Below are 27325 nucleotides of genomic sequence, written 5' to 3' on the forward strand. Positions count from 1 at the left end.
AAAATCGATTTATCATTTAAACTAAAAAAGAGAAGGTGAGACAAATTCAATATTAATAGTTAAAAGATGAAATCCAAGCTGATGTGAATTACTCTAAACCCTGATTTCCTTGTCTAGTGAACTCTGTAAAATACCTTAATGGAAACTAGAAGTTCTTATGTCCTACTTTAAGAAGTACCTGCCTATTCTGAAAAACATGGTGAATTTCAATTGCACTATAGCCCAATTCCTTTAATCTCTGTCCGAGTGCTTCCACTATTCTACCAGCCCCAAAAACTCATATTCAACATTTGCTCAACAATGTTATTAAACAGAGAACAACAATCTAAATTACTCCTTTTCATTTTATCCCATGGGTTTTTTTGTTGTTATTTTTCCTCCTTTCTGCTTTTAAATAATAAGCCAATCCATGCCTTTGTCTTATTTTGGAAGAAATTATAAGCCAAAATCTAGGCAATAGATACCCACTTTCCTAATTTAAAATAACTATGAGGTTGCACACTACATTAGTAAATTTGTAATCAACTTAAGAATAATGTCTTCAAAGTACAATTAAACATGTCATAACAGAAGAAAACCCTGGTAATTACAAATAGTGTACCATGTTTGCTGTTTTTTTTAAATAGTAGTATAAAACTAAGAAAAATCGCCCCCCAGTGATGCATATGAAAACTACAATTTGTTTTTGTGTAAAATGAGTACTCTAGAGGATTATATCAACTTCATTACTGAATGAAAGAATAGCTATTACCTTCTTATGTGAATAGGAACTGGTTACAAGGGAAAGGATGTTTTTCTGCCAGGCTTTTTTTTTTCTTACCCAGAACACTATTATTTTACAAAGGCTGAAAGCTTTGAAAACCTTCACAGGGAGAAGAGGCTTTCCATCCAAATGTGAGCTAACTGTCTACAAACAGTCCAGATATTCCTGTGAACAAAAGTGCCTAGCTCTTCTTGGACTGGGAATTTCAAGTCATGGAATATTGACTTCCTCAACTCAGCATTGCCATTTAATAATTCTGATCTGAATCTACTGGTGTTAAGCAGGAAAGACCGCTTAGGGGAAAAGTTATTCTCAAGTGAAAAAAAAAATAGATAATTCATACTAACAACATGACTAACTCTGACCTTTTCAGAAACAGGTTATAAAGGTCACATGAAATGATGATCTAACAAATTCTGTTAAGTACGTACTGACAAGTTACTGCTACAAATGTAACTGTGCTTCTAAGCATTTACTTAGTTGAATCATTTAGAAGTTAATAAATAAGCACACAAAAACAATTATATACACTTATTTCCTCTAACATATCTATTGTACAAGAGGACCAAAAAAAATATGCAGGATCTATACTAACCAAAATACATGTGTGCAAGTATGGGGCATGTTAATAAAAGCATTAAAATCATTTCATATCTACCATGTGACCTATTTGACATTTTCAAAAATATTTTTACAGTGTGCTCTAAGCCTAAGTAGATATGTTAAATGTACATACAGAATCATAGCATAAAAAGAGAATTAGCAGAACAAGACAGATTTTTTAAAAGAGGTTACAATCCTATTTTTAAAGACAACTATACTGGGAAGCAGATGTAGCTCAGTGGTTGAGCACCTGCTCCCATGTTTAAGATCCTGGGTTCAATTCCTGGTACCTCCTAAAATAAATAAGTAAATTAAATAAATAAATAAAGACAACTACATACCTAATAATCTGTAAAGACCTTTATGACCTTTGTCAGTCAATTTAGTTAAGTCCTTAATTATTTAATCATTTTTATTTACTAAACAATTATCAACCACTGTCAACTTCATGTAGGAGATTACAGTTTTCTACAATATTTTGAAGCATTTTGGCAATTAGTGAAAAGTTTGCAGTAGCCTACCATTTTTTAAGAACAATAATAAAACAACCAGCCCTCTTTTATCAAAACGAAAACAAGAGCAAAAAACAAATATAGCATTTTCCCTTTTAAATAAGGAACACAATTTAAATTTTAAGAGTAATATTTAATATTACTTATATCTTAGAATTAAAACTGATGATATGACATTTAAAATTGATGATGCGTTCTACTATAGAATTATTGTCACTCTACCAATGGAAGAAATTATATTATTGATGTAGAGATAGTGGCCACAGGAGTTGCTGAAGGCAGGGAGAGGGAAAAGAAGGTGTGTTATGGGGGCATTTTCAGGACTTGGAGTTTCCTGAGTGATACTGCAGGGACAGATGCAGGACATTATACATCCAGGCAAAACCCACTGAATGGACTGGGAGAGAGTATAGACTACAATGTAAACAATAATCCATGCTCTGCAGCAGTGCTCCAAAATGTATTCATCAAACGCAATGAATGTGCCACACTATCGAAAGAAGTCGTTGATGTGGGAAAAGTGGGGGTGTGGGGAGTGGGGCATACGAGAACCTCATATATTTTCAATGCAACATTTTGCATGATCTATGTATCTTTTAATTTAAAAAATGATGGCACACTTACAAGAGCAAAGTTTCTGAAGTCAGACTGAGCTAATTCCAGATCTGCTATATTATCAGCTATATTCCAGTGAAGTCCTCCTCTGTAAATGGAGATTTAATACAACTACCTCACTCATCCTGGAACTAGAATGGAAAAAATTCTTCACCATGATTGCCCAAATGCTGGACATATGATACAGGAAAGATGAACCAGATGGTCCTTGGAAAATTCCCTCAAATTCAGCATCTCAGCCTTTGGGAAAATGCACCATCAGAACTTTGATATATCAGATGGAGGAGCTAGTGCAGGAGAGTACATTAGAATAATTAAGTCCCGGAAATCCCCTCAGGAAATGGCAAATTTGGAAGTTTTGTATCTTCTGAGTCTAAGTTAAACACCATTTCTTAAACTAGAGTCTTTTCTGGAAAAGGAAAGGAAGTACACAGATAATATGTTTTACCTGTTAGGACAAAATACCATGGAAACTGGGCTCCTATTATGTTAGCTATAAGACAGACTGTGAAAAATCTGGTCAAGGCTAAATGCTACCAGAAATTAGACATCTTAGAAGGAGCAGCACCAGGGGCCATTTCAATTGTGGTGAAAACCAGTCTCTGAAATACAGCAAGGTGGTACATTATAGAGGCAGAGAGGTATAGAAGATGTATGAAAAGTTTTGACAGCATTAGAAGTTATATGTGCTCTCAAAGATGGCAGTTGCACCCAAATCACATCATTTAAGCAGCTACTTGATAATGAGAATAATAATGTCCATTTCTTTTATTTTGTTTATTAAAGAAGATGGGGTTTTACAGAATAACCATACATTAAACACAGGATTCACATATACCACCCTATTAACACATTGCAATGATGTGGAATAATTGTTAACAATCAGATGAAAGCACATTTTTAAAATTGTATGCTGTTAATAGTCCATGGTTTAACTTATGTGTTCAGTGTTTGTGTAGTGCTGTTTCACAGATTTTTTTTGTCTTCAATTTGTATTCTGTTACTATATACAACCTAACATTTTCCCTTTTAACTACATTCAGACATACATATTTCAGTGCTGTTAATTATATTCACAGTGTAGCTACCATCACCACCATCCATTACCAAAACATTTCCATCATTCCAAATAGGAACCCTGTATATCTAAAGCCTTAACGTCCATTCCCTATTCCCATCCCACCCCTGTTAACCTATATTCTAGATTCTGATTCTATGAGTTTGCTCTTTCTAATTATTTCATATCAGTAAGATCATACCATATTTGTCCATTTCTAATCATGAAACAACAGAAAAGAGCAAAGTTCTTTGCATATAGGTTAAGACTTCAGAGGAATACAGAGTTTGGAAAACCAGGCTTGGTTAGAGCAAATTTCTGAGAAAAGAATTTATAGAGCGCTCACAAAGCAGAAGTTGCACAGAAGACCTGCTGCACTGCCTGAAGTTTTTCTGTTAGTTGAGGCTAATTCAGGAGGGGAGAGGGAAGCAACACTGGCAGCCCTCAAGGAAAAAAAGCTGGGGCTGGCAAAGCCAGTTCTGACTTGGCAGACAAGGCAAAAATTCCTGACCCCATAAGAAAGGACAGAGAAAGAGCCATGGCCATGGCAACCCACCTTACCCTAGTCAGAAGGATTCCTAGGCCACATTAAGATTGGGGCATCACTATTTTGTTTCAGGTGTAGGGAACCCAGTCAGAAAGAAAACAATTCTGACCACTTCGCTACTGCCCCTGTCCCAGGCCAGATGAGGCAGACTCAGAAAATCAGATGAGCCTGCCAGACCTTGGCTGTATAAAGGGATGTTCTGTGGCAAAGTTTAGCCACTATAAAAACTCTATTCTAGTCTCCCAGAGAATGAAGTTAAGAAATGGAAGAGGGCCAGAGACTTAAACCCTTAGTGTCCTCTCTGCAAGAGATACAAATCTTAAAGGGAAGGCCTGAAGAGGGAGAGACCCACCCAATCACATTTCTGAATGTGTGGCAGTCAGAGGCATGGGAAAAGCCTAGCTCTGGGCAGGGGGGGCGGGTAGTGTAACAGATGACCTAAGCTGAAAATTCAAGAACACCCTGAAATCCTAAAGGAGTCATCCTGAAGGCATATGAAGGATTTGCTGATCCAAAGGGACCCAAGTCTGACTGGAATAAGATAAGGGAAGTAAAAGGTAGCAAGCCATATCTGGGAAGGCAGACCTGTGGGAAACATCCCAGGAAACAAAACCATATGAATTCATTCAAATCCTCTCAGAGAAGGGAGAGAGAATTTGGCAGGGAGAGGTCCTAAGTGGAAGAGGATGAGTGCCACAAGGGAACACTGGGTTTTAGGTTCTCCTCATCATCTCCAGAAAGAGAATTTCAGGGACAAACTATGTAAAGATTGCAGATCTTTTCCTTGGGGGAAAGATAAAACGACATTGAAAAAATCTCATTATTCAAAATTCCCCTTGGAAGCACATTGCATTTGGTTGAAATAAATATTGTTTAAACCACTAAATTCTTTATAATTAGCAGATATTAATTTTATAATAAAAAATAAACAAGTCAACAAACACTTAGGAGACATTATTTAACATAGTTAGATTTGGAAGTGTACTTCATTCAGGAAATATTTATCAGATACATAATTTAATTTCAGATGGTACTTCAAGAAACAATTTGGTGCTATTTATAAAAGAGAACTTGAATTTATCAAGGATACTTCAAGACTTCTGATTTTTCACTAGTTTGTCATTTATAAAACACAGAGCAACTTGACAAATTTAATTCGGAGTACACAGCCAAATCAAGACATAAGAGCCTGAAGTGTCAACAATATTTTAAGTGATCAATGGCCTTTATCTTTAGAGCTTTTAATTTTTAAATTAAAATGGATTAATTCTGAAATTAGCAAGAAGTCAGTCAAAGACCAATCATAATAATTAAGTAATTTTTAAGGGGAAATAATTCATTCAATTATGATTTTGTTTCTAAAGAAGACTCACCTAAAAGGACAAATCCATCTGCTTCTGTCTCTGGTACTGACAGCTTTTTCAATTCCGGAGGCTTTCTGAAGAAGTGAAACATTGCTGCTACTGCTGCTATCTGAAAAAGAAACACTATATAATATCAAGTTCAATGAAACTGTAATACTCTTTTTAGTAAAAATTCAAACATGAAGATATCAAATAATTCTCTTTGGAACTCTATTACCAGGCCTAAAAACAGGAGTCTTTTCTAGGTATCAGAAGACAAACCCACAAATTCCCAAGAGTAGGTTAATGCTCCAACTTATATTAGCAGAATGGCATTGGAAGCCTCGGTTTCTGGAGCTATGACATCAGGCCCACCTATGTTAAGGGTTTCTGAGAAATGTAAGCCAAAGAGCACGGAGGTCCAATTTAAAATCTTCAGGTCCATAATGCAACCTCTTTCAATTTCTAAAGATTCATAAAATAAATCAAGAAATCACTAGATGTAAAACTAAATGACAGAAAATCTAACACCAGAAACAGGAAGGATTTCCATAATTATAAATCAGGTGGTAGATTGAGGGGAATAAAACAAAAACCAACAAATAAACAAGAAAAACCCTGTCCAGAATTCTTGTCATGACATAACTAGCCTAAGGCTCATAAAACTGAGGCAACACTTCAAACACCCTCTACTACCAGGTAACTGATTCAGACACCTAAGTTTTTTTCCCAATATAAAACTACAACGAGCCTCAAATGTCCATCAGAGTAGATCTTTGTGCTGGTGTGTCATTGAGCCTTGCCCCCAAAACACACAAATACACATAAACACATGTACACATACAATGTCATGCACACATGTATGCATGCACATTCCTCTCTCCTCCAACTACTCGCATCTTTGTACATTCAGGCAGGGGATCAAGTTCTAGAAAACAACTGGAAAGAAAGTTGAAAGGCACTTGCAAGGACACGTGACATTCCTAGTATAGTCTCTTATAAGTAAAACAGCGTAATTTATGGCAAAGAAAGGAAGAATCCTGGTGGCAGCAAGTGCTCCAAATTTTAGCTTCGATATATTTTACCATACCAAAAAATCAATGAGGGAAAATAGGTAAAGATTTAACAGAAGCCAAAGCCTTCTAGAAACTGAGACTTGAGCTGGGATTTATGTACATCATCCTGCCCTCAGTTACTATGAGAGGATTATTAACCCAAAAATAGGTGGATGGTAAAAGGCTTATTTGCTGAGAGTGAACATATTGGGCAGATGTCACTTTGAAGAGGAACAAAAAAAATGGAGAAGAAAACAGACAAGCAAGGTTAAAAGCAAAATATGCAAGTCAAGGAAATCTTGAGAAAAAAAGCCTCATGAGACTGGTGCAAAAGAAGATTAGATGAAAAGGAAAAGAGGAAAAGACAAGGAATCACATGAAAAAATGTAACTGGTAAGATAATAAGACACACACAACATAAATGTGCATATATCCAATCCCTCCTAAAACCTTAATAAAGTGACGGTAAAGGGGTTAAAAAACAGAAGGCCTAAGCCCGCAAGGGCAAAGAAAAGGGAAAAGGAAACAACAGCAAGAAAATGTTTGGAAAGTTAGAGGAACTGTAACTAAATAGCCCAGAGAAGCTGAAACCTTAGCCAGCCATGGGTACTACAGAACTCAGGCAAAATCCCACGAAAAAAATCCCAGAAAGTCTCAAGAAGTGGAAACAACAGGAATTTCATGAAGTGAGAATGTAGATGGGTCTAAAAAGAAGATAAGTTTAAAATACGGACAATATATAAAAGAAGCAATAAGATACACACACTCCAATCTTTTTCCATGTAACAGTTAGCTCCCTTCCCCCACCCAGGAGGTGCCTAGAGTTTGACTTTCTGTAGATGTTAAACCAGAGGAATGCCAGACTTAATTAAGATTTGCAGTGAAAGTTTACAGGAAATGCAGAAGAGTGAGACATGCTCCCCCGCCCCCTTCCTTCACGTAACTCCTACAATATTCAAAACTAATTAATTAATGTCATCGGAAAAATTTTAAACAACTCTTGGAAATTAAGACTACAATAGCAGAAATTTGTTTTGAAAAATCAACCCAAAAAATCAGAATATAAAGTCTAGGAAATGTAAAACTAAAGAGAAACAGATTTTTTTTTAAACAGGCAAAAGAAGATAAGATAATAAGTCTGAGTGATCTGAGTCACAGAAGGCATGATTACAGAATATTTAGTAGAGCAAATTATCAATGAAATAAGTCAACAAAACATCTCAGAGTTAAATATATGAACTATCCAGATCAAAGAGGCCCACTGAATATCCACTACATGGATGAAACAAAACAAAACATTCCAAGGCACATGGTAAAAAAATGTAACACTGGGAGTTAATGAGAAGATCCTAAAGTTAAAAAGGACCAAGACTCACAAGGGTATTGAACATCTCAATAGCAACACTGAAGTTAATAGAGTAATGTCTTCAACATTATGAGAATTATTTCTATCCCCAGTCAAATCAACCAAATATTAATAAAGGCATTTTCAAACATGAGCTCAAAATAATACTCTCCTATGCACCCTTCCTCAGAAAGCTGCTGGATATGTGTTCCACCAAAATAATGGATAATCTAAGAGAAGACATGGGGCCAGGCAAATGGAGATACAACACAGGAGAGAGACAAAGGGACTCCCCCAGAGATGGGAGAAGGGAATACAGCTGTGCAACAGGCATAGCAACCAGTACAGGGTGGAGCCTGGAGAGAGAAGACTTACTAGACAGCCCCAAGTAGCTTCGAAGGGGGGCAGAAACTGACTAACGGTCTGACTTAAGATTTATACTTAGACAATTGGTCTGTTCGTGGGAAAACTGGGCAATAAAAACACTAGAGAAATTCTTATTAAATGGGCAAGACAAGAATGACCATTAATGCTGCTGTAATTCACCAGTATTCTGGAGTTCCTAGTCCAATGGTCTTCAATCTTTCTTGGGGAACAGGTCCCTTTGAAATGCTGATGAAAGTCAAAGCATTTCCCCAAGAAAAAGCACAATTATATGCTGTCATTTTAAAAGGGTTTGAGAGGCTGGGAAGAAAAAGTCCACTGACTTCTCAGTAAGAAACCCAGTTCTAACTGACCCAAAAACTTCAAAAAGTAAGAGACATATATAATGGAAGGGAGGAGACAAAATTACTTTTTAATAAATAATATGCCATAGTAAACTGAAGACAATAAAAACATCTGAGGAAGTATTAGATCTCATTAAAAAGTCTGATAAGGTACCTGGTAACAACAGATATAAAAATCAAAACCTTTCCCATATTGCATTAGTAACCATTTTGAAAACATAAGGGTGAAAGGGAAAAATCTTTCTGAATCGCTTCTACACTACTCACCAAGCTGTTCACCAAAAAGTTCCCTCCCCATGTTCTAAAAATATGAGATCACCGTGAAGTTAGATGAATACATGACTTCCTTTGGCTCATGAAATATGAAAGTGACATTTCTATGTGGACGCTTTAAGAGCCAGTACATGATTCACCATACACTAGTTCCCTTGGCCATAGGGACAGGTAATATTCTAGAACAAATAATGGACAATTCTTCAGTCTGGGACCTAGGGAGAAGGCAGCACAGAGCAGAGCTCCTAGCCAATCCATGATAAAGCAAGAAATGACCTTTGCTATCATTGAGATTTTTTGGTTGTTTCATACCACAGCATAATCTAACCAACCTGACTAAGAAATTAATATCTAAAAGTGAGAGGCTATCAGAACAAAAAGCCCAAAATATGTGTTTTAGGCTCAGGTAGTAATCCAAGGACAGGAAGGAAACTGCTAGAAGTTGGGAGAATGGCAATCCCCATACTGAAGTGGCAAAACAATTGGTAAACCATGGCCTATGATAACTTATAAGGCAGATGTGATAACAATGAATCTATAACTTTAGGGGTAGACTTGGAAAACAAATTCATAGTATGTATTGGCAACTGTTGGCTGTCTCTGACACATTACTACAAGAAAGAAAGTTCAGAAAAGAGGGGTTGGTTTGCAAGCAAGAATGTAAGAAAACAGACTTGAAAGAGCTAAAAATAAAATTGAGAGACCCTTTGAAGGAAGAACTGTTGATTCAATCTTAACTTTGGATAAGGATCAAATCAAAGGTATGGCCATCACACTTGATATTAAAATTTCAGAGTTGATTAATGTGGCATTCAGTAAATTCTTCCACGTAGGATAAAATGGTTCAAAGAAAAAGAGATTAAAGCTGTAGGTCTCCAATTGAATCCTGCTAGAGCAAAGTCATCCATAATTAAATAAAAGGGAATGGGGTGTGCACAAGAGTGAAAAAGATGAGAAATACAGCAAATCTAGATATTGACACATTAAGCTGACTAGAATCAAACAGATAAGAAGCCAACAAAGATTTTTTTGAGAGTTATACTGATAAAAGAACTACCAGTTTGGTTTTTTTTAATTAGTTAATTTTTTCTTCCCCACCTCCTCTCCCACCCTGCTGTTTTTGCTGTTTGTGTCTATTCGCTGTGTGATCTTCTGTATCTATTTCTCTCCTGTCTTCTCTTCTCATCTTTCCCCTCTAGGATTCACTGGGATTCGATCCTGGGGACCCTGATGTGGAAAAAGGTTCCATGTCAATTGCGCCACCTCAGTTCCTGGTCTCTACTGTGCTTCACCTTGACTCTCCCCTTCTTCTCTCTTTTGTTGCATCATCATTTGCATGGGCACTGGCTCACCACGTGGGCACTCAGCTCACCACGTGGACACTTAGCTCACCGCAAGGGCATCCACCTGGGCACTCGGCTCACCATGCAGGCACTCGGCTCACCGCTTGGGTACTGGCTCACCGTGCAGGCATGCTTTCTCTTTTTCTTTTTCACCAGGAGGCCCCAGGGATTAAACCCAGGTCCTCCCATATAGTAGGGGAAGGCCTTATCACTTGAGCCACAACCGCTTCCCACCAGTTTGGCTTTTAAAAAGTTACATGACCAATGGATAGTTAAAATAACCCTTGAGTAACAATCTTCTATAGAAAGAAAGCTGCCACAGAAAACTGTACCCAAGGAAGGCCTTTTCTCCACTGTCCACTTCAGCCTAGAGCGCATGGAAAAAATTGAAACTCCAAGAGGTGGAGCCAGTGAGCACAAAGAACAATGGACTGGGTAATCTCCCAGGAAACAGAATCTGGACATAATTAAGGCACATTTCCTAACCTCCTGTTAGGAGTCCCCCCAAATTGCATGCTAGTCGAATTCAAAATTGCTATGATTCAGTGGTATATGGCCTGTCTTTCCCTTTTCTAAACGGGAGTGTTTGGGGCTGTTATCCTTCTGTTTCAACACTGTTTACTGAATGTGAGGAGATGGGACAAATTAGTTTGTCTTTTTAGTTCATGAAGTTTCCAGATGTAGAGGTTCTATGTCACAATGAAGAGATGTACATCTAGAAAAGACTCTTTTACATCACCTGTCAATATCAAATTTTGAGCATGATGCTATGTGTAGATGGAACAATTTGAGTTATTTTCCATGGGGAGGGGTAAGTTATTCTGTTTATAGAAAGACAAAAGATATGAATATATGCTGACCAGAAATGAAAACCACAAATCATTAAGGCTATTTACTGACTCTATGCCTTACAAAATCATGATAGGACTATAGTTTTCTTATGTTCCTTGGAATAAAATGTGGTCATGTCACTGTGTCATAGGCCATTACAGTGCTCTTTATCAAGGAGCTTTGTGGACACAGAAAAAGAATGGCACTTTAACAAGTGCTCCCTATACTAATATATAAAATCTTTTAGTAGAACAACTTAAATTTCCAATAGCTTTTCATGTCTGGGCTCAAACAAAAATGGAAAATGGAAATTAAAAAATTAGTGCTGATAAGTCAACCTGAAATCCTAAAACTTTAGATATGCTAAGAAATCCAGACCAAATTTAGGTGTAGTATAAGAAAAGAATCTTTTAAGTATATATTTATTTATTTATTTATTTTTAATTGTGGTAAAATATACCTAACATAAAAATCATTTTAGGGAAGCGGATTTGGCCCAATGGATAGGGTGTCCGTCTACCACATGGGAGGTCCAAGGTTCAAACCCAGGGCCACCTGACCCATGTAATGAGCTGGCCCACGCGCAGTGCAGTGCTGATGTGTGCAAGGAGCGCCACGCCACGCAGGGGTGTCCCCTGCATAGGGGGGCCCCACACGCAAGAAGTGCACCCTATAAGGAGAGCCGCCCAGTGTAAAAAAAGTGCAGCCTGCCCAGGAGTGGCACCGCACACACAGAGAGCTGATGCAGCAAGATGACGCAACAAAAACGGAACACAGATTCCTGGTACCGCTGACAAGAATACAAACAGACACAGAAGAACACACAGTGAATGGACACAGAGAGCAGACAACTGGGGAGGACAGGGGAAGGGGAGATAAATAAATAAATAAATAAATAAATAAATAAATAAATAAATAAATAAATAAATAAATAAATAATAAAAAATAATCATTTTAACCATCCTAAGTGGACAATTCTTTGACATTAAGTGTACTGACAATACTGTGTAACTTTCACCACTGTAAGTTTCAGAGTATTTTCATCAGCCCAAACCAAAATTCATACTCATTTAGCAATAATTCTCCTTTCCCTCTTCATCCACCCCTGGTAACCACTATTCTGCATTCTGTCTCTGAATTTGTTCATTCTAAATATTCATATAAAAGAAATCATACAATATTTGGCCTTTTGTATCTGGCTTATTTCACTCTATAGGACTTAAAGATTCATCAAATTTGTAGCATGTACCAGCACTTCATTTCTTTTAATGGCTGAATAATTTTCCATTGCATAGATATACCATATTTTGTTTTTCCATTCATCTGTTGATGGACACTTGGGTTGCTCCCACCTTTCCACCATTCTGAACCATGCTGCAATGAACATTGGTGTACAATTATGCTTGTGCTTTGGAGTATATACCTACAAGGGGGAATGCCAGGTTACATCATAATTGTATATTTAACTTTCCAAAAAACCAGCAAACTGTTCTTCATTGTAGCTGTACCACTTTACAGTCCCACCAACAATGTACAAGGGTTCCTATTTCTCCCCATCCTCTCCAACACTTGTTATTTTCAGATTTTTTAATACAAGCAATCCTAGTAGGCATGAAGGAGTATCTCATTGTCATTTTAATTTGCATTGCTTTAATGGCTAATGATGTTGAATATCTTTTCAAATATTTATTGGTTATTTGAATACATTCTATGGAGAAACATTTACTCAAATCCTTAGACCATTTTTTAATTGGGTTGTTTATCTTTTGCTGTTCAATCATAGGAATACTTTATATATTCTGGATATTAAATTATTATCAGATATAGGGTTTCCAAATATTTTCTAGTATTCTGTAAGTTGCCTTTCCACTTTCTTGATATCCTTCAATACACTAAAGTTTTTAATTTTGATGAGGTTCATCTTCTCTATTTTTCCTTTTGCTGCTTGTGTTTTTGGTATAAAATCTAAAAACTCCAGTGCCTATTATAAGGTCCTGAAGATATTTCTGTATATTTTCTTGTAGTATTAGCTCTTATACTTAGGTCATTCATTCATTTTAAATTAATTTTTGTATATGATGAGAGGTAAGGGTCCATATACATTCTTTTGTAAGTGGCTGTTCACTTGTTCCAGTACCATTTATTCTTTTTTTTAAAAAAAGATTTATTTATTTATTTATTTCTCTCCTCTTCCCCTCCCCACCCCAGTTGTCTGTTCTCTGTGTCCATTTGCTGCGTCTTCTTCTTTGTCCACTTCTATTGTTGTCAGCGGCAAGGGAATCTGTGTTTCTTTTTGTCGCATCATCTTGTTGTGCCAGCTCTCCCTGTGTGCGGCACCATTCCTGGGCAGGCTGCACTTTCTTTTGCACTGGGTGGCTCTTCCTATGGGGCGCACTCCTTGCGCGTGGGGCTCCCCTACGGGGGACACCCCTGCGTGGCAGGGCACTCCTTAAGCACATCAGCACTGCGCATGGGCCAGCTCCACATGGGTCAAGGAGGCCCGGGGTTTGAACGGTGGACCTCCCATGTGGTAGACGGACACCCTAACCACTCGGCCAAGTCCACCGCCTCCAGTACCATTTATTGAAGCGACTGTTCTTTCCTCATTGAATGGACTTTGCACCCTTATCAAAAGTCAACTGGTCACAGGTGTGTGGATTTATCTCTGTAGTTTTAATTTTACTCCATTGTTCTATATGTCAATCCTTATGCCAGTACCATACAATTTAATTACTGTAGCTTCGTAATAAACATCGAAGGAAATGTGAGACCCCCAACTTTATTCTACTTGTTCAAGACAGTTTTGTTTATTTGGAGACCCTTGCAATTCCATATGAATTCGAGGATCACATTCTCCATTTTGGAATTTTGGTAGAGATTGCACTGAATTTGTAGATCACTTTAGGCAGTACTGACATGTTAACGATTTTAAGTCTTCCAATCCATGAATACAGGATGTCTTTCCATTTATTTAGGTATTCTTTCATTTCTTTCTGCAATGTGTTATAGCTTTCAGTGTACACATCTTTTACCTCCTTAGTTAAATTTATTCCTAGGTATTTTATATTTTATGCTATTGTAAATGAAATTGTTTACTTGGTTCCTTTTCAGATTATTCATTACTGGTGTGTAGAGAAGTGCAACTGACTTCTGGGTGTTTATCTTGTGTGACAGTTTGGATTTTATGAATTCCAGAAAAGAGTTTTTTAACTAATCCATTCCTGAGTGTGAGGCACTTTGCATTAAATTCAGTTAAGGGACCCTTGATTAGATCACTTGATTAGATTGATTTAGGGCTTTGATTGGACTCTGTCAGTGAGGTGTGACCCACATTAGGTCTCTGCTCTCTTGCTGGATCTTATATCAAATGAGAACACAAAGAAACAGACACAAAAAAGGGAGCTCTTACATTTTGACCTGGCCATTTGAGAGGGAGGATTACAGGTTCACTTACAGCTGCAGAAAGATAGAGAAGCCCTGAGTGGCTCAAGGAGAAGAGGCCCAGGAAGAGATGCCTGATGGCCCACAGAGGAGCTCCAGGAAAAAGCATGAGAGACTGACTTGACATCTTGTCTCACCATGAGGCAGGACTCCAGGATCTGCTAGCAGCCAACCTACTTTAATGAGAAACCATCTCTGATGATGCCTTGATTAGGACATTTTTGCAGCCTTGGAACTATAAACTTTTACCCCAAACGAATCTCCTTTATAGAAATCAACCCATTTCTGGTATTTTTGCATAGGCAGCTTTTCTGACAAACTAAGACATCTTATATCCTGCAACTTTGCTGAATTCATTTATTAGTTCTGATAATTTCCTGTAGATTCTTTCTTATCCTCTACAAACAGGATCATGTCATCTGCAAACAGGAATAATTTTATACCATCCTATTCAATATGGATGTCTTTTCTTTGTCTTACCTGACTGCTCTAGTAGAACATCCAGTACAACAGTGAATAACAGTGGTGAGTATAAGTATCCTTTTCTTATTCCTGATATTAGGGGGAAAGTTTCACGTTTTCACCATTGAATATGATGTTAGCTATGGGTTTTTTTATATATACCCCTTATCCTGATGAGGAAATTTCTATTACTAGTATTCTATGTGTTTTTATGAAGAAAGGGTGCTGGATTTTGTCAAATGGTTGTCTGCATCAATTGAGAGGATCATGTGGGTTTTTTCCTTCAACCTATTAATGTAGTATTTTACATTGATTGATTTTTATGTTGAACCATTCTTGCACGCCAGGGATATATCCCACTTGATCAAGGTATATAATTTTTTAATGAGCTTTTGGATTCGGTTGCAAGTATTTTATTGAGCATTTTTGAATTTATACTCATAACGGATATTGGTCTGTAATTTTCTTTTCTTGCGCTATCATCTGTTCTTGGTATGAAGGTGATGCTAGTCTCATATAATGAGTTGAGAAGTGTCCCCTCTTCAACTGTTTGGAAGAGTGCGAGCAGGGCTGATACTAATTCTTCTTGTAATATTTAATAAAATTTACTTGTGAGGTCATCTTGATCCTGGGTTTTTCTTTGATGGGAGTTTTTGTTTACTGATTCAATCTCTTTACTTGTTATTGGTCTGCAGAGATCTTCTCTTTCTTTTTGAGCTTGTATGTTCCTCTAAATTTGTCCATTTCATCTAGGCTATCTAATTTATTGGCATATAGTTGTTTATAGCAGGGGTTCTTAATAAGGTGTCTGTGAGCTTGAACTGAAATTCAAAAAAAACATTATTCCTGTGAGGATGTGTTGGTGCAGATGTGATGCATTTATTAAATAATACACAGTAGGGAAGACGATTTGGTTCAACTGAGAGAGCATCCATCTACCATATGGGAGATCCAGGGTTCAAACCCAGGGCCTCCTGACTCATGTGGTGAACTGGCCCATGCGCAGTGCTGGTGCACGCAAGGAGTGCCACGCCACGCAGGGGTGTCCCCTGTGTAGGGGAACCACACACGCAAGGAGTGCACCCTGCAAGGAGAGCCACCCCACGTAAAAAAGTGCAGCCTGCCCAAGAGTGGTGCCGCACACAAGGAGAGCTGACACAGCAGGAAGACGCAAAAAAAAGAGACACAGATTATAGATTCCTGGTGCCGCTGACAAGAATACAAGCAGACACAGAAGAACATACAGCAAACGGACAGAGAGCAGACAAATGAGGTGGGGGAGAGAAATAAATAAAAATAAATAAATCTTAAAAAAAAAATACACAGTAAAGTATGGACTTATAATGGGTCCATGGTTTTCACCTAACTGGCAAAGGAGTCTGTAGAACAAAAAAACTTAAGAAGCCCTGGTTTATAGTATCCTCTTATAATCTCTGTGAGGTTGGTAATAATGTCCCATTTCATTTCTGATTCTGGTTTTTTACATTCTCTCTTTTCCTTCACATTCTAGCTAGGGGTTTGTTGATTTTATTGATCTTTTCAAAGAATCAACTTTTGGTTTTATTGATTCTATTGGTGTTTTTCCTCTATTTCATTGATTTCCACTGCAATCTTCATTATTTCTTCCTTACCTTTATGTTAGGGTTAATTTCCTCTCCTTTTTCTAAATCCTCCACTTGTGAGGTTAGACCTCTGATTTGAGAGCTTTCTTCTTTTTTAATATCGGCATGCAATGCTATAAATTTTCCTCTCAGCTCTGCCTTTGCTGCATCCCATAAACTTGTGTTTTCATTTCAATTAGTATCAATATATTTCTTAATTTCTCTTGTGATTTCTTCTTTGACCCATTGGTTGTTTAAGAATGCAATGTAAATTTTCCAGTTCTCCTTCTGTTATTGATTACCAGCTTCATTCCATTGTGGTCGGAGAAGATACATTATATGATTTCGATTATTTTAAATTTATTAAGGTTCTATTGTGGCCTAACACATGGCCTATCTAGAGAATGATCCAGGGGCACTAGAGAAGAATGTATATTCTGCAGCATTTGGGTCGCATGTTCTATTAATATATATATGTCTATCAGATCTAGTTGATTTATAGTATCATTCAAGACTCTTATTTCCTAATTGATCTTTTGTCTACATGTTCCATTCATTATTTTCAAAATCAAATTAGTTTTATTGATACATAATAAAGAATACAATTCATCCAAAGTGAACAATCAATGGTATTTATGCACAGATTTGTGCATTCATCACTTCAATCATTATTAGAGCATTTTCATTATGTCACTAATAAACAAAAGAGACAAGAAAATTCTTCACCTCTCAATCTACATTTCTCCCTGCTGTACATAGCTGCTATTTCTATTTCTGCACAATTACCTATTTATTTAGCAGTTTTATTTAGATATATTCACATACCATATGGTATACCCAAAGTGTATATTCCAGGACTTTTAGTATAATCACAATGTTTTGCATTCATCACCACAAAAAAATTTTAGAACCATTTCATTACTCCAAAAAGAAAATCTCCATATCCCTTAGCATGACTTCCTCAGCCCTAAAGAACCACTAATCTAATTTCATTTTTATAAATTGATTCATACTTACATTTTATATAAATGGATTCATATAATATTTTACAGAATATATTTAGTCATAATAGGACAATAATACAGTATTTGTCCTTTTGTGTCTGGCTTATACCACTCAACATAATGTCCTTCACGTTCATCCATGTTGTCATATGCCTGTGACTTCATTTCTTTTTAAGGCTGCATAATATTCCATCATGTGAATACAGCACTTTGTTTATCCATTCATTGGTTGATGGCACCTGGGTTGTTTCCAACTTTTGGCAATTGTGAATGACACCACTATAAGCATCAGTGTACAGATGTTTGCTATTGTCACTGCTGTCAGCTCTTCTGGGTATATAACCAGTAGTGGTACAGCTCCGTCATGTGGCAAACCTATATTCAGCTTCTTTAGGAACAGCCAAACAGTCCTCTACAGTGGCTGTACCATTCTACATTCCCAAAAATAGTGAGTAAATGTTCCTATCTCTGTATCCTCTCCAACACTTACAGTTCTCTGTCTTTTTATTTTTTAAAAGATTTTTTTTCTCCGCGCCCCCCACCACCACCCCGGTTGTCTGTTCTGTGTCTATTTGCTGCATCTTCATTGTCCGCTCCTGTTGTTGTCAGCGGCACGGGAATCTGTGTTTCTTTTTGTTACGTCATCTTGTTGTGTCAGGTCTCCGTGTGTGCAGCACCATTCCTGGGCAGGCTGCACTTTCTTTTGCGCTGGGTGGCTCTCCTTATGGGGCGCACTCCTTGCGCGTGGGGCTCCCCTATGCAGGGGACACCCCTGTGTGGCACGGCACTCCTTGCATGCATCAGCACTGCACATGGGCCAGCTCCACACGGGTCAAGGAGGTCCGGGGTTTGAACCGCGGACCTCCCATGTGGTAGATGGATGCCCTAACCACTGGGCCAAGTCCGCCGCCTCTCTATCTTTTTAATAGTAGCCATTATAATAGGTGTGAAATGATGTTTCATTATAGTTTTGATTTGCATTTCCCCAATCATTTGTGATGTTGAACATTTTTTCTTTTTTTTTTTTTTGTCATTTGTATTTCTTTTCTGAACAAATGTCTATTCAAGTCATTAGCCCATTTTTTAATCAGGCCCATTGTCTTTTAATTGTTGAGTTGTAACATCTCTTCATATATCATGGATATTAAACCCTTATGGGATATGTGATTTCCAAAAATTTTCTCCCACTGAATCAGCTGCCTTTTCACTCTTTTGACAAAGTCCTGTGAGGTGCAAGTGTTTAATTTTCAGGAGATCCCATTTATCTATTTTTAATTTTGTTGCATGTGCTTTGGGTGTAAGGTCCAAGAAACCACCACCAACCACAAGGTCCTTAAGATGTTTTCCTACATTTTCTTCTAGTAGTTTTACAGTCCTGGCTTTTATATTTAGGTCTTTGATCCATTTTGAGTTGATTTTTGTATAGGGAGTGAGATAGAGGTCTTTCTTTTGGTTACAGATATCCAGTTCTACCTGTGAGAGTTTTATTTCCACTTATCCTATTTGTATGCCTTTAATTTTTTTTTCTTGTCTAGCACTTGCTTGAACTTCTAGTATAATGTTGAATAACAATGGTGATGGTAGGTATCCTTGTATTGTTCTCAATCTTAGAGGGAAAGCCTTCAACCTTTCCCCATTGATTACAATGTTGGCTGTGGGTTTTCAAATATTTTTATCATATTGAGTAATTTTCCTTCTATTCCTATTTTTCTAAGTGTTTTTTATCAAGAAAGGATGCTGGATTTGTCCAATGCCTTTTCTGCATCAATTGAGATGATCACGAGGTTTCTTTCCTTCAGTTTATTAATGTGGTATATCACCTTGATTGATTTTCTTATGTTGAACCAGCCTCGCATACCAGGAATAAGTTCCATTTGGTCATGATGTTTAATTCTTTTGATATGCAGTTGGATTCTGTTTTCAAGTATTTAATTGAGAATTTTTGTATCCTTGGCCACTAGGGAGATTAGTCTGTAGTTTCCTTTTCTCATAGTTCTTTATATAGCTTTGTTATTGGAATGATGTTGGCATAAAAAATGTTTTAGGTAATTTTCCCTCCCGTTCAATTTTTTGGAAGAGTTTAAACAGTATTGGTGTTAATTCTTTTCGAAATGCTTGGTAAAATTCACCTGTGAAGCCATCCAGTCCTGGACTTCTCTTTGTTGGGAGATTTCTGATGACAGATTCAATCTCTTTAAATGTGATTGGTTTGTTAAGTTCTTGAATTTCTCATAGCATCAGTGTAGTTTGCGCATTTTTAAAAATTGGTGCATTTCATCTAGGTTGTCTAGTTTGTTGGCATATGATTTCACATAATATCCTCTTATGATCCTTTTTATTTCTGTAAGGTCAATATAACTTCTCCACTTTCATTTCTGATTGTATTTGTTTGCATGTTCTCTTTTTTCTTCAACAGTCTAGCTAGAGGTTTGTCAATTTTATTGATCTTCTCAAAGAACCAGCTTTTGGTTTTGTTGATTTTCTCTATTGTTTTTTTGTTCTCAATTTCATTTATTTCTGCCCTAATCTGCTATTTCTTTCCTTCTGCTTCCTTGGGATTGGTTTGCTGTTCTTTTTCTAGTTTCCTCAGTTAAACTTTTGATTTTTGCTTTTTTGTTGTTGCATAGGTGTTCAGAGCTATAAATTTCCCTCTCAAGACTGCCTTCTCTGTATCCCGTAAGTTTTGATAAGTTTTGTTCTCATTTTCATTTGTCTCAATATATTTACTGGTTTCACTTGCAATTTCTTTGACCCAGATTATTTAAGAGTGTGTTGTTCAGCCTCCACACATTTGCAGGTTTATCTCTTTCCCATTACTGAATTTCAGCTTCATTCCATTAAGATCTGAGAAGTTGCTTTGTATAATTTCAATCCTTTTATATTTACTGACAGGTGCACTGTAACCAACATATGGTCTATCCTGGAGAAAGATCCATGGGCACTTCAGAAGAATGTATAATCCACTGAGCTGGGGTGCAACATTCTGTATATGTCTGTTAGCTCTAACTCGTTTATCATATTGTTCAAGTTTTCTATTTCCTTGTTGATCTTCTGTCTAGTTGTTCTATCCTATGATGTGAGTGGTGTGTTGAAGTCTCAAATGATTATTGTAGAGATGACTATTTCTTCCTTCAGTTTTGCCATAGTTTGCCTCATGTATTTAGTGATAGGAGGCTGTGTGTTACTGCCGTTCTTAGATTCTTGGTACAACCTGGCTCTTTAGGACTGTCCCTGTTAGTTTCTCAAAACTGGGCCCTAGACCCAGTAATGGACTGCAGACCCACTTCCTAGGACCTTGGGGAGGGAGGCTATAAAGGCTGGAAAAAGCCTCTCTTATTTATTTACTTTTAATTTCCTCATGTGCATGTCCTTGGTCTGCCAGCACATGGTGCTCTTTGGCAGCCCTCTCAGTTCAACACTGAGATGTCTGCTGCAACCTGGACTGGATCAATGTGATATAGGTTCCTGCCTTGAGGCTAAGAGCCTTGTAATTCAAACTTTCTCAGAGACAGTTCTCTAACCTTTGCTGGCAGCCACCTCTCTTTTCCTGGGTGAGAAATAATTCCACTCTCCTCTGCATCCTCAACAATCACTCCTGGTTAGTAGAGAGAGAGATTAAGAGAGTCAGATCTCTTTAGTGCCAAGCTGGCTCCAAAGCAAACAATGCCGTGCCCCTCCTCCCCCCAGCCTGGAAGAGATCATGGGACACAGCAGACCAAATTTGTGGGTCAGAAGTTGAGTCAGCCTTAGGTTATGCCCTTCTCTCTCCCCTTTCCTGGGGAGGTGGATCCTTGGGGCCCTCTCTGTCTGTAGCCACCGGCTTGAAGGCCTGAGAATTCAAAAGTGTCTGTAGTGTGTGGAAGAGTGGTAACAGTAGCAGCTGTCACTTTAAACTCACAGTTGTGCCATCATGATTCTTTTCCTTTGTCTCTCTTCTGGGCAGTGTCCAGGCTCCCCTGGTGTCTTAAATCCTAGCAGATTTCTTTCAAGCATGTTTCTGCCTGTCCTCTAAATATTTTTCTGGGAGAGAAGAAAGTCCCATGTCTTTCTAGTTTGTCATCTTCCCAGAAGTCCTATTCACCACTGAAAGTGGTGTAATGAAGTTCCCACTATTAATGTAGAACAACCATTTTATTCTCACTTCAAATCTGTCAATATTTGCTTCATATATTTTGGGACTCTACTGTTAGTGTATATATATTTATAATTGCTATGACATTTTGTTGAATTGACCCCGTTAGCAGTATATAGTGCTTTCTTTGACTTCATAACTATTTATGACCTAAAGTCTATTTTCTCTGATACTAGTATAGCTATTCTAGCTCTTTTGGTTACTATCTCTATGGTATATATTTTTTCCATCCTTTCACATCCAGCCAAACTGAGTCTCTGAATTTAAGGTGAGTCTCTTGTAAACAGCATGTAGTTGGGTCATGCTTTTTTATCATTTCTTCCAATCTATGCATTTCCACTGGAAGTTTAAATTATTTAAATTAACTACTAATAATGCAGGACTTTCTTCTTCCATTTTGCTACATGGTGTTTTAAGTCTTATACCATTTTTTCCCCTCAATTCTTTCATTAATGCCTACTCTTACATTTATTTGAATTTTTGTATGGTATCATTTTGTATCCCTTCTTATTTCCATATATATTGGTTTTATATATTTTCTTTGTGGCTCCCATTGGGCTAAAATTTAACACGCTAAACTGTAACAATCACATTTGATTTGGTAAGAACTGAACTTCAATAGCATACACTTACCTTATTCCTATTATAACTTTATACATTGTATTTCCCAAGCCATAGATCTATCATTACTACTTATGCACTTGCATTTTTGAACCTGTAAGAATAAAAAGTAGAGTTACATACCAAAAAATACAATAGTACTGGCATTTATAGTTATCCTTATGGTTATTTTACCAGATGTCTTTATTCTGTTGCTTCAGTCCACTGTCTAGTATCCTTTCCTTTCAGTCTGAAAAACTCCCTTAGCTTTGTCCAGAGAGCAGGTCCACTGGTGAAGGACTCCCTTACTTTTGTTTATCTGTGGAAATCTTAATATCTCTCTCATTTTTGAAAGACAGTATCACTGGATATAAAATTCTTGCTTGGAAATTGTTTTCTCTCAGTACTTTAAGCATTTCATTCCACTGCCCTTTTCCCTTCATAGTCCTGATGAGAAATCAGCACTTAATTTTATTGGGACTCCCTTGTTTATAACACACTGATTTTATCTTAGAACTTTCAGAATTCTCTCCTTGTCCCTTTCATTTAATAATTTGACTACTATATTACTGGGCATATTTCTCTTAAAGTTAATCCTGTTTGATATTCACTGGGCTCACTGGATGGACATATTCATGTCTTTTGCTATGCTTGGAAGTTTTCTGTCATTTCTTTGAACATTCCTTCAGCTCTTTTTCTCTTCTTCTTCTGTCACTTCCATAATGTGTACATTGGTAAGCTTCAAGGTGTCCCACAGATCTTTTAGGTTGTCTTTGCTTTTTCTAACTCTTTTGTTCTTTCTGCTCCTCAGCCTGACACATTTCAATTGTCTTGTCCTTTAATTCTCTGATTCTTTCTTCTGTCAACTCCAATCGACTGTCAAAACCCTATAGGGAACTTTCTCATTTCAGTTATCACGGTCTTCAACTCTAGTAGCTCAGTTTGGTTGCTTTATAAAATTTCTATCTCTTTACTGAGGTTCTCATATTGCTCATTGTTTTTCTGATCTTTTACTTTTCTATTTTCTTTCATCTCTTTGAGCATACTAAGGATCATTTTTTTAAAACAATAGCTCTCTTTTATTATTATTTCTCCCTACTCCTTTGTTGTTTGCACTTGCTATGTCTGTTCATCTTCCTTGTTTCTTTAGGAGGCACCAGGAGCTGAACGCGGGATCTCTGATGTGGGAGAGAGGTACCTAATCACTTGAGTCACCTCTGCTCCCTTTGTTGGGTCTCTCATGTTATCCCTCCCTGTGTCTATTGTTGCATCATCTTGTTGCATCAGCTGGCCATGCCTGCCCATCATGTCAGCTCACTGTATTCTTTTAGGAGGCACTGGGAACCTCCACTTCCTGCTTTGTTGTTTCTCTCATTGTTTATTCTTCTTGTGTTTCTTGTTGTGTCAGCTCACCACCTCTACTTGTCGTGCCAGCTCGCTGTCTTCTTTAGGAGGTACTGGGATCCAAACCAGCCACCTTCCATGTGGTAGGTGGGAGCTCAATTTACTGATCCACATCTGCTTTCCCTGAGGAGTGCTTTTGATAAGTCTTTAACCAGCATGTCTACAGTCTGGTCTTCATTGATGTTTTCTGGATTTTTATCTTATTCCTTTGGATGAGCCTTCATTTCCTGTTTGTTGGTCTTGTAATCTTTTGTTACACACTGGACATTTTAATATTTTTAAGTGTTAACTCTGGGATTTAGTTTCTGAGCTGTCCGTTTCTTGTGTTTGTATCCAGCTGGTGTTATGAGAGATTTCCTTGAATGCCAAGAGCTAACAAAATCAAACAGGTCAATGCAAAAAAAAAAAAAAAGTACCTTTCTAGGTCTTTGCAGATTGGCTTTGCACTGGCCAGTGTTCTCCTTCAGCATTCAACCCTTCTATCAAGAAGGTCATCCTGTGGCAAATACAAAGTGCAAGGTCCTCCATGTTTTTTCTGAGTCTATGTCTTGTCCCAGGCTTGTGCTTACTAGTACCTTAGAGTTCCTGTGTTTATAGGAGTGTGAATGCCCCTCTACTGCCTATGAAATAAGACTTTCTTCCTCTCTTGGGTGTTCTTTTGTAGCACTTAAAGTTTATAAGCCTTTTTCTCAGGCTTATAAGTTTTAATTAACTGTTTCAGTTGTTCCAAGCTACTTTTGCTTAGAGGGCAAATCTGGGGTGGGGAGGAGAAGCAGAGAGAGGGGAGGCAGGCCCAAGAGGAGTTTCCTAGGTCAGACTTTCCCAACTGGAAGAAGGCTAGGGACCCACAAATGGTGCAGGCCAGCTCCACACTGTGAAGGATGGGCCAGCAAAGTTATCAGGAGCTTCTCTTTTGGCTTTTTGAAGTGGTTCCTTCATTCAGCAGTTGTCAAGTTAATGCAGCCCTTTAACTATTTTCCACAGTTTGAGAAAGGGTACTGCCTTTAAGATTCACCTGACAATTCTGCCTGAAGTGGATAGGAACAATGGCTACCTCAGAGAAGGGCCCCAGTGCTCTGAAGTAGGTGATCAAAATTAATAATCAGCAATCAGATCACACAGTCTTGGACTGTGGGGAACTAGGTTTTTATACCCCACCTTGGCATCAACAAACTGCATCATGAACCAGGATTGAGGACCCTACTCCTGCTTGCCCATAAGGCAGGGGGATGAAGATGGTACCCACTGCACAGAGGATAAAATACACCTGCATTTACCACAAGTTATCATCCTCTTTTTCCAATTCTTTCCTAAACGCTGCAGTTTCCACTAGACTGTTCTGGGTGAAAGACTGATTCCTACTCCGTCATCTTCTAACAGTCTTCTCCATTGAAGACCTGACCTTCCCTCTTAAGGAACTTCTTTTAATATTTCTTGCAAGACAGGTCTACTGTTGACAAATTCCCTCAATTTTTACTTATTTAAGAAAGTATTTTTCCTTTACACTTGAAGAATTATTTTTCTGGAATTCTGAATGATATATCTAGGTTTAGGCTTTTTGGTATTATCTTGTTCGATGTTTTCTGGATTTCCTAGATCTGTGGTTTGGTGTCTGTGATTAATTTCAGAAAATCTGAAGCCATTATTACTTCAAATAATTCTTCCATTTCTTTCTGTCTGTCTTTACCTCTGGTAGTCCCATTATGCATATATTATACCTTTTGGAATTGACCCCACAGTTCTTGAATATTCTGTTTCATCTTTCTCATTCTCTTTTCTCTTTGCATTTCCAATTTGGAAGTTTCTATTCACATATCTTCAAGATCAATGATTCTTTCCTTAGCTATGTCTAGTCTACTGATGAGCCCATCAAAGGTATTCTTCATTTCTTTACAATGTTTTCTTCTACTCTGAGCATTTCCTTCTGCATCTTAGAATTGCTATCTCAGCTTAAAATACCCATTTGTTTTTGCACATTTTCCACTTTTTCCCATTAAAATGCTTAGTATATTAATCAGTTATTTTAAATTCCCAGTCCAATAATTCCAAAATCTACTTCTGATGCTTACACAGTCACTTTAGGCCCCCACCCCCTTTTTAGTGGGACTTGTAATATTTGTTGCAAGCCAGCCATGATTTACTTGGTAAAAAGGGATTGTGGTAAATAAGCCTATTGTGTGAGGTTTTATGATCTTACGGCTAGGACTCAGGCTATGTTTACTGTTTGTTGTGGCTGTAGGTGTCAAGGGTTAAGATTTCCTCAGGTGTTCTTGTTTTTGTCTTTACCGTTAGCTTTGGGTTTCCTTAGAGGTTTCTTAAATAAGATCTTCTTGCAGTTCTTTCCCTTGTAATGTACTATTATACGGGAGCCATAGTGATGTGGTATACTGAGAAAGAAAGCATTCCTATTAGTTTTCAGTCTTATAAGCAGGTAGCCCTGGAATGTGATCTTCCCAAGTATTTCTCAGTTCCCCTCTCCACCCCCCTAGATGAGTCAAGAAGGTGAGAGGGGTCCAGGGTTTAGTATTTCCCTTTCCCCACATCAATTATGCCCTGTTAAAATAGCTCCTTTGGAAGGTAGTCCCTTTAAAAAGAAAGAAGAATACTTGCAGGAGAGGAATTTTCACTGGTCTTCATAATGAGAACCTGGCAGTGCTTCTGGAGGTAAAACTCAAAAAAGCATGGGATCCTCCTACGACTAGGCTCCCCAGAGATTTTAACTCTCAAGCCAGACTACACTGAGCCTCCAGCAATCTGTCAATTACAGTTTAACTATCTCTATGGGTACAGGTTCTAGCGACAGGATTCTGTTCTAGGGCTTTTTTTCTGGGTAAGTAGATTTTTCTGTATCTTCTTCTCTCTCCAGATTTCTGGGATACAGCTTGCTCTGTGACCTTAATTCTCTGGTGGATCTAAAAGGTATTTTTCTGTTTTGTCTTTTTTCTCCAGTTTTTCAGGTTTTTCCTTATTGTTAGGATAGGAATGAAGAATCACAAAAAAATTAAGCTGAGTGAAAGAAGCCAGACCAAAAGAAAAGGGTCCATACTGTACAATTCCATTTATATAAACTTGTAGAAAATGCAAACTAATGTATAGTGATGGAAAGCAGACCAGTGACTGCTGGGGAAGGAGGAGATGCAAGGGGAGAGGAAAGGAGGGAGGGATTACAAAGGGGTACAAGGAAACACTGGGAAGAGATGGATATGTTCATTATCTTGATTGTGATGATGGTTTCATGAATGTGAATATATGTCAAAACTCATCAACTGTACACTTTCATATGTCATTCATTTTTATGCCAATAATACCTCAAAAAAACTATTAAAAATTTATTATTAGCATTATATTCTAGATGTAAGATAAAAGTGTTAGTTCACAAATATTCAGAAAATCATCTCAAATTTCTAAATCACTTAGTGTTATAGAAGCAGTCTTTGTGTGAAAAGCAGAATTTTTTTCTCTTAAGCATTCGAATGAAACAGAAAAATAAAAGAACAGTATATTTTCATTTTGAATGGTAAACACAGACTACTTATCAAAGAGCTAGCCTAAATGGGCAAATCCTATTGCTCTGAATAGGAGAGAAAGGAGAAAGGACAAGATATACATATCTTTTGTCCTTTTATTCCATGGCTTACCTTCTAAGTACTATTAGCCAAGAGAAAA

At 37.5% G+C, this 27325-nt stretch overlaps 1 protein-coding gene across 1 annotated transcript in view; it reads right to left on the minus strand.

Annotated features, from left to right (window-relative positions):
• Positions 1-27325, minus strand: part of UMAD1 (UBAP1-MVB12-associated (UMA) domain containing 1) — a 270163-nt gene that overhangs the window by 221111 nt on the left and 21727 nt on the right. Inside the window, exon 2 of the mRNA XM_012529602.4 lies at positions 5471-5570. Within this exon, the coding sequence (XP_012385056.1) occupies positions 5471-5552 (82 nt within the window). The 5' untranslated portion in view covers positions 5553-5570. The remainder of the gene's footprint in view (positions 1-5470; positions 5571-27325) is intronic.

This window comes from Dasypus novemcinctus, chromosome 5 (assembly GCF_030445035.2).
Source record: "Dasypus novemcinctus isolate mDasNov1 chromosome 5, mDasNov1.1.hap2, whole genome shotgun sequence".
Classification (NCBI taxonomy): domain Eukaryota; kingdom Metazoa; phylum Chordata; class Mammalia; order Cingulata; family Dasypodidae; genus Dasypus; species Dasypus novemcinctus.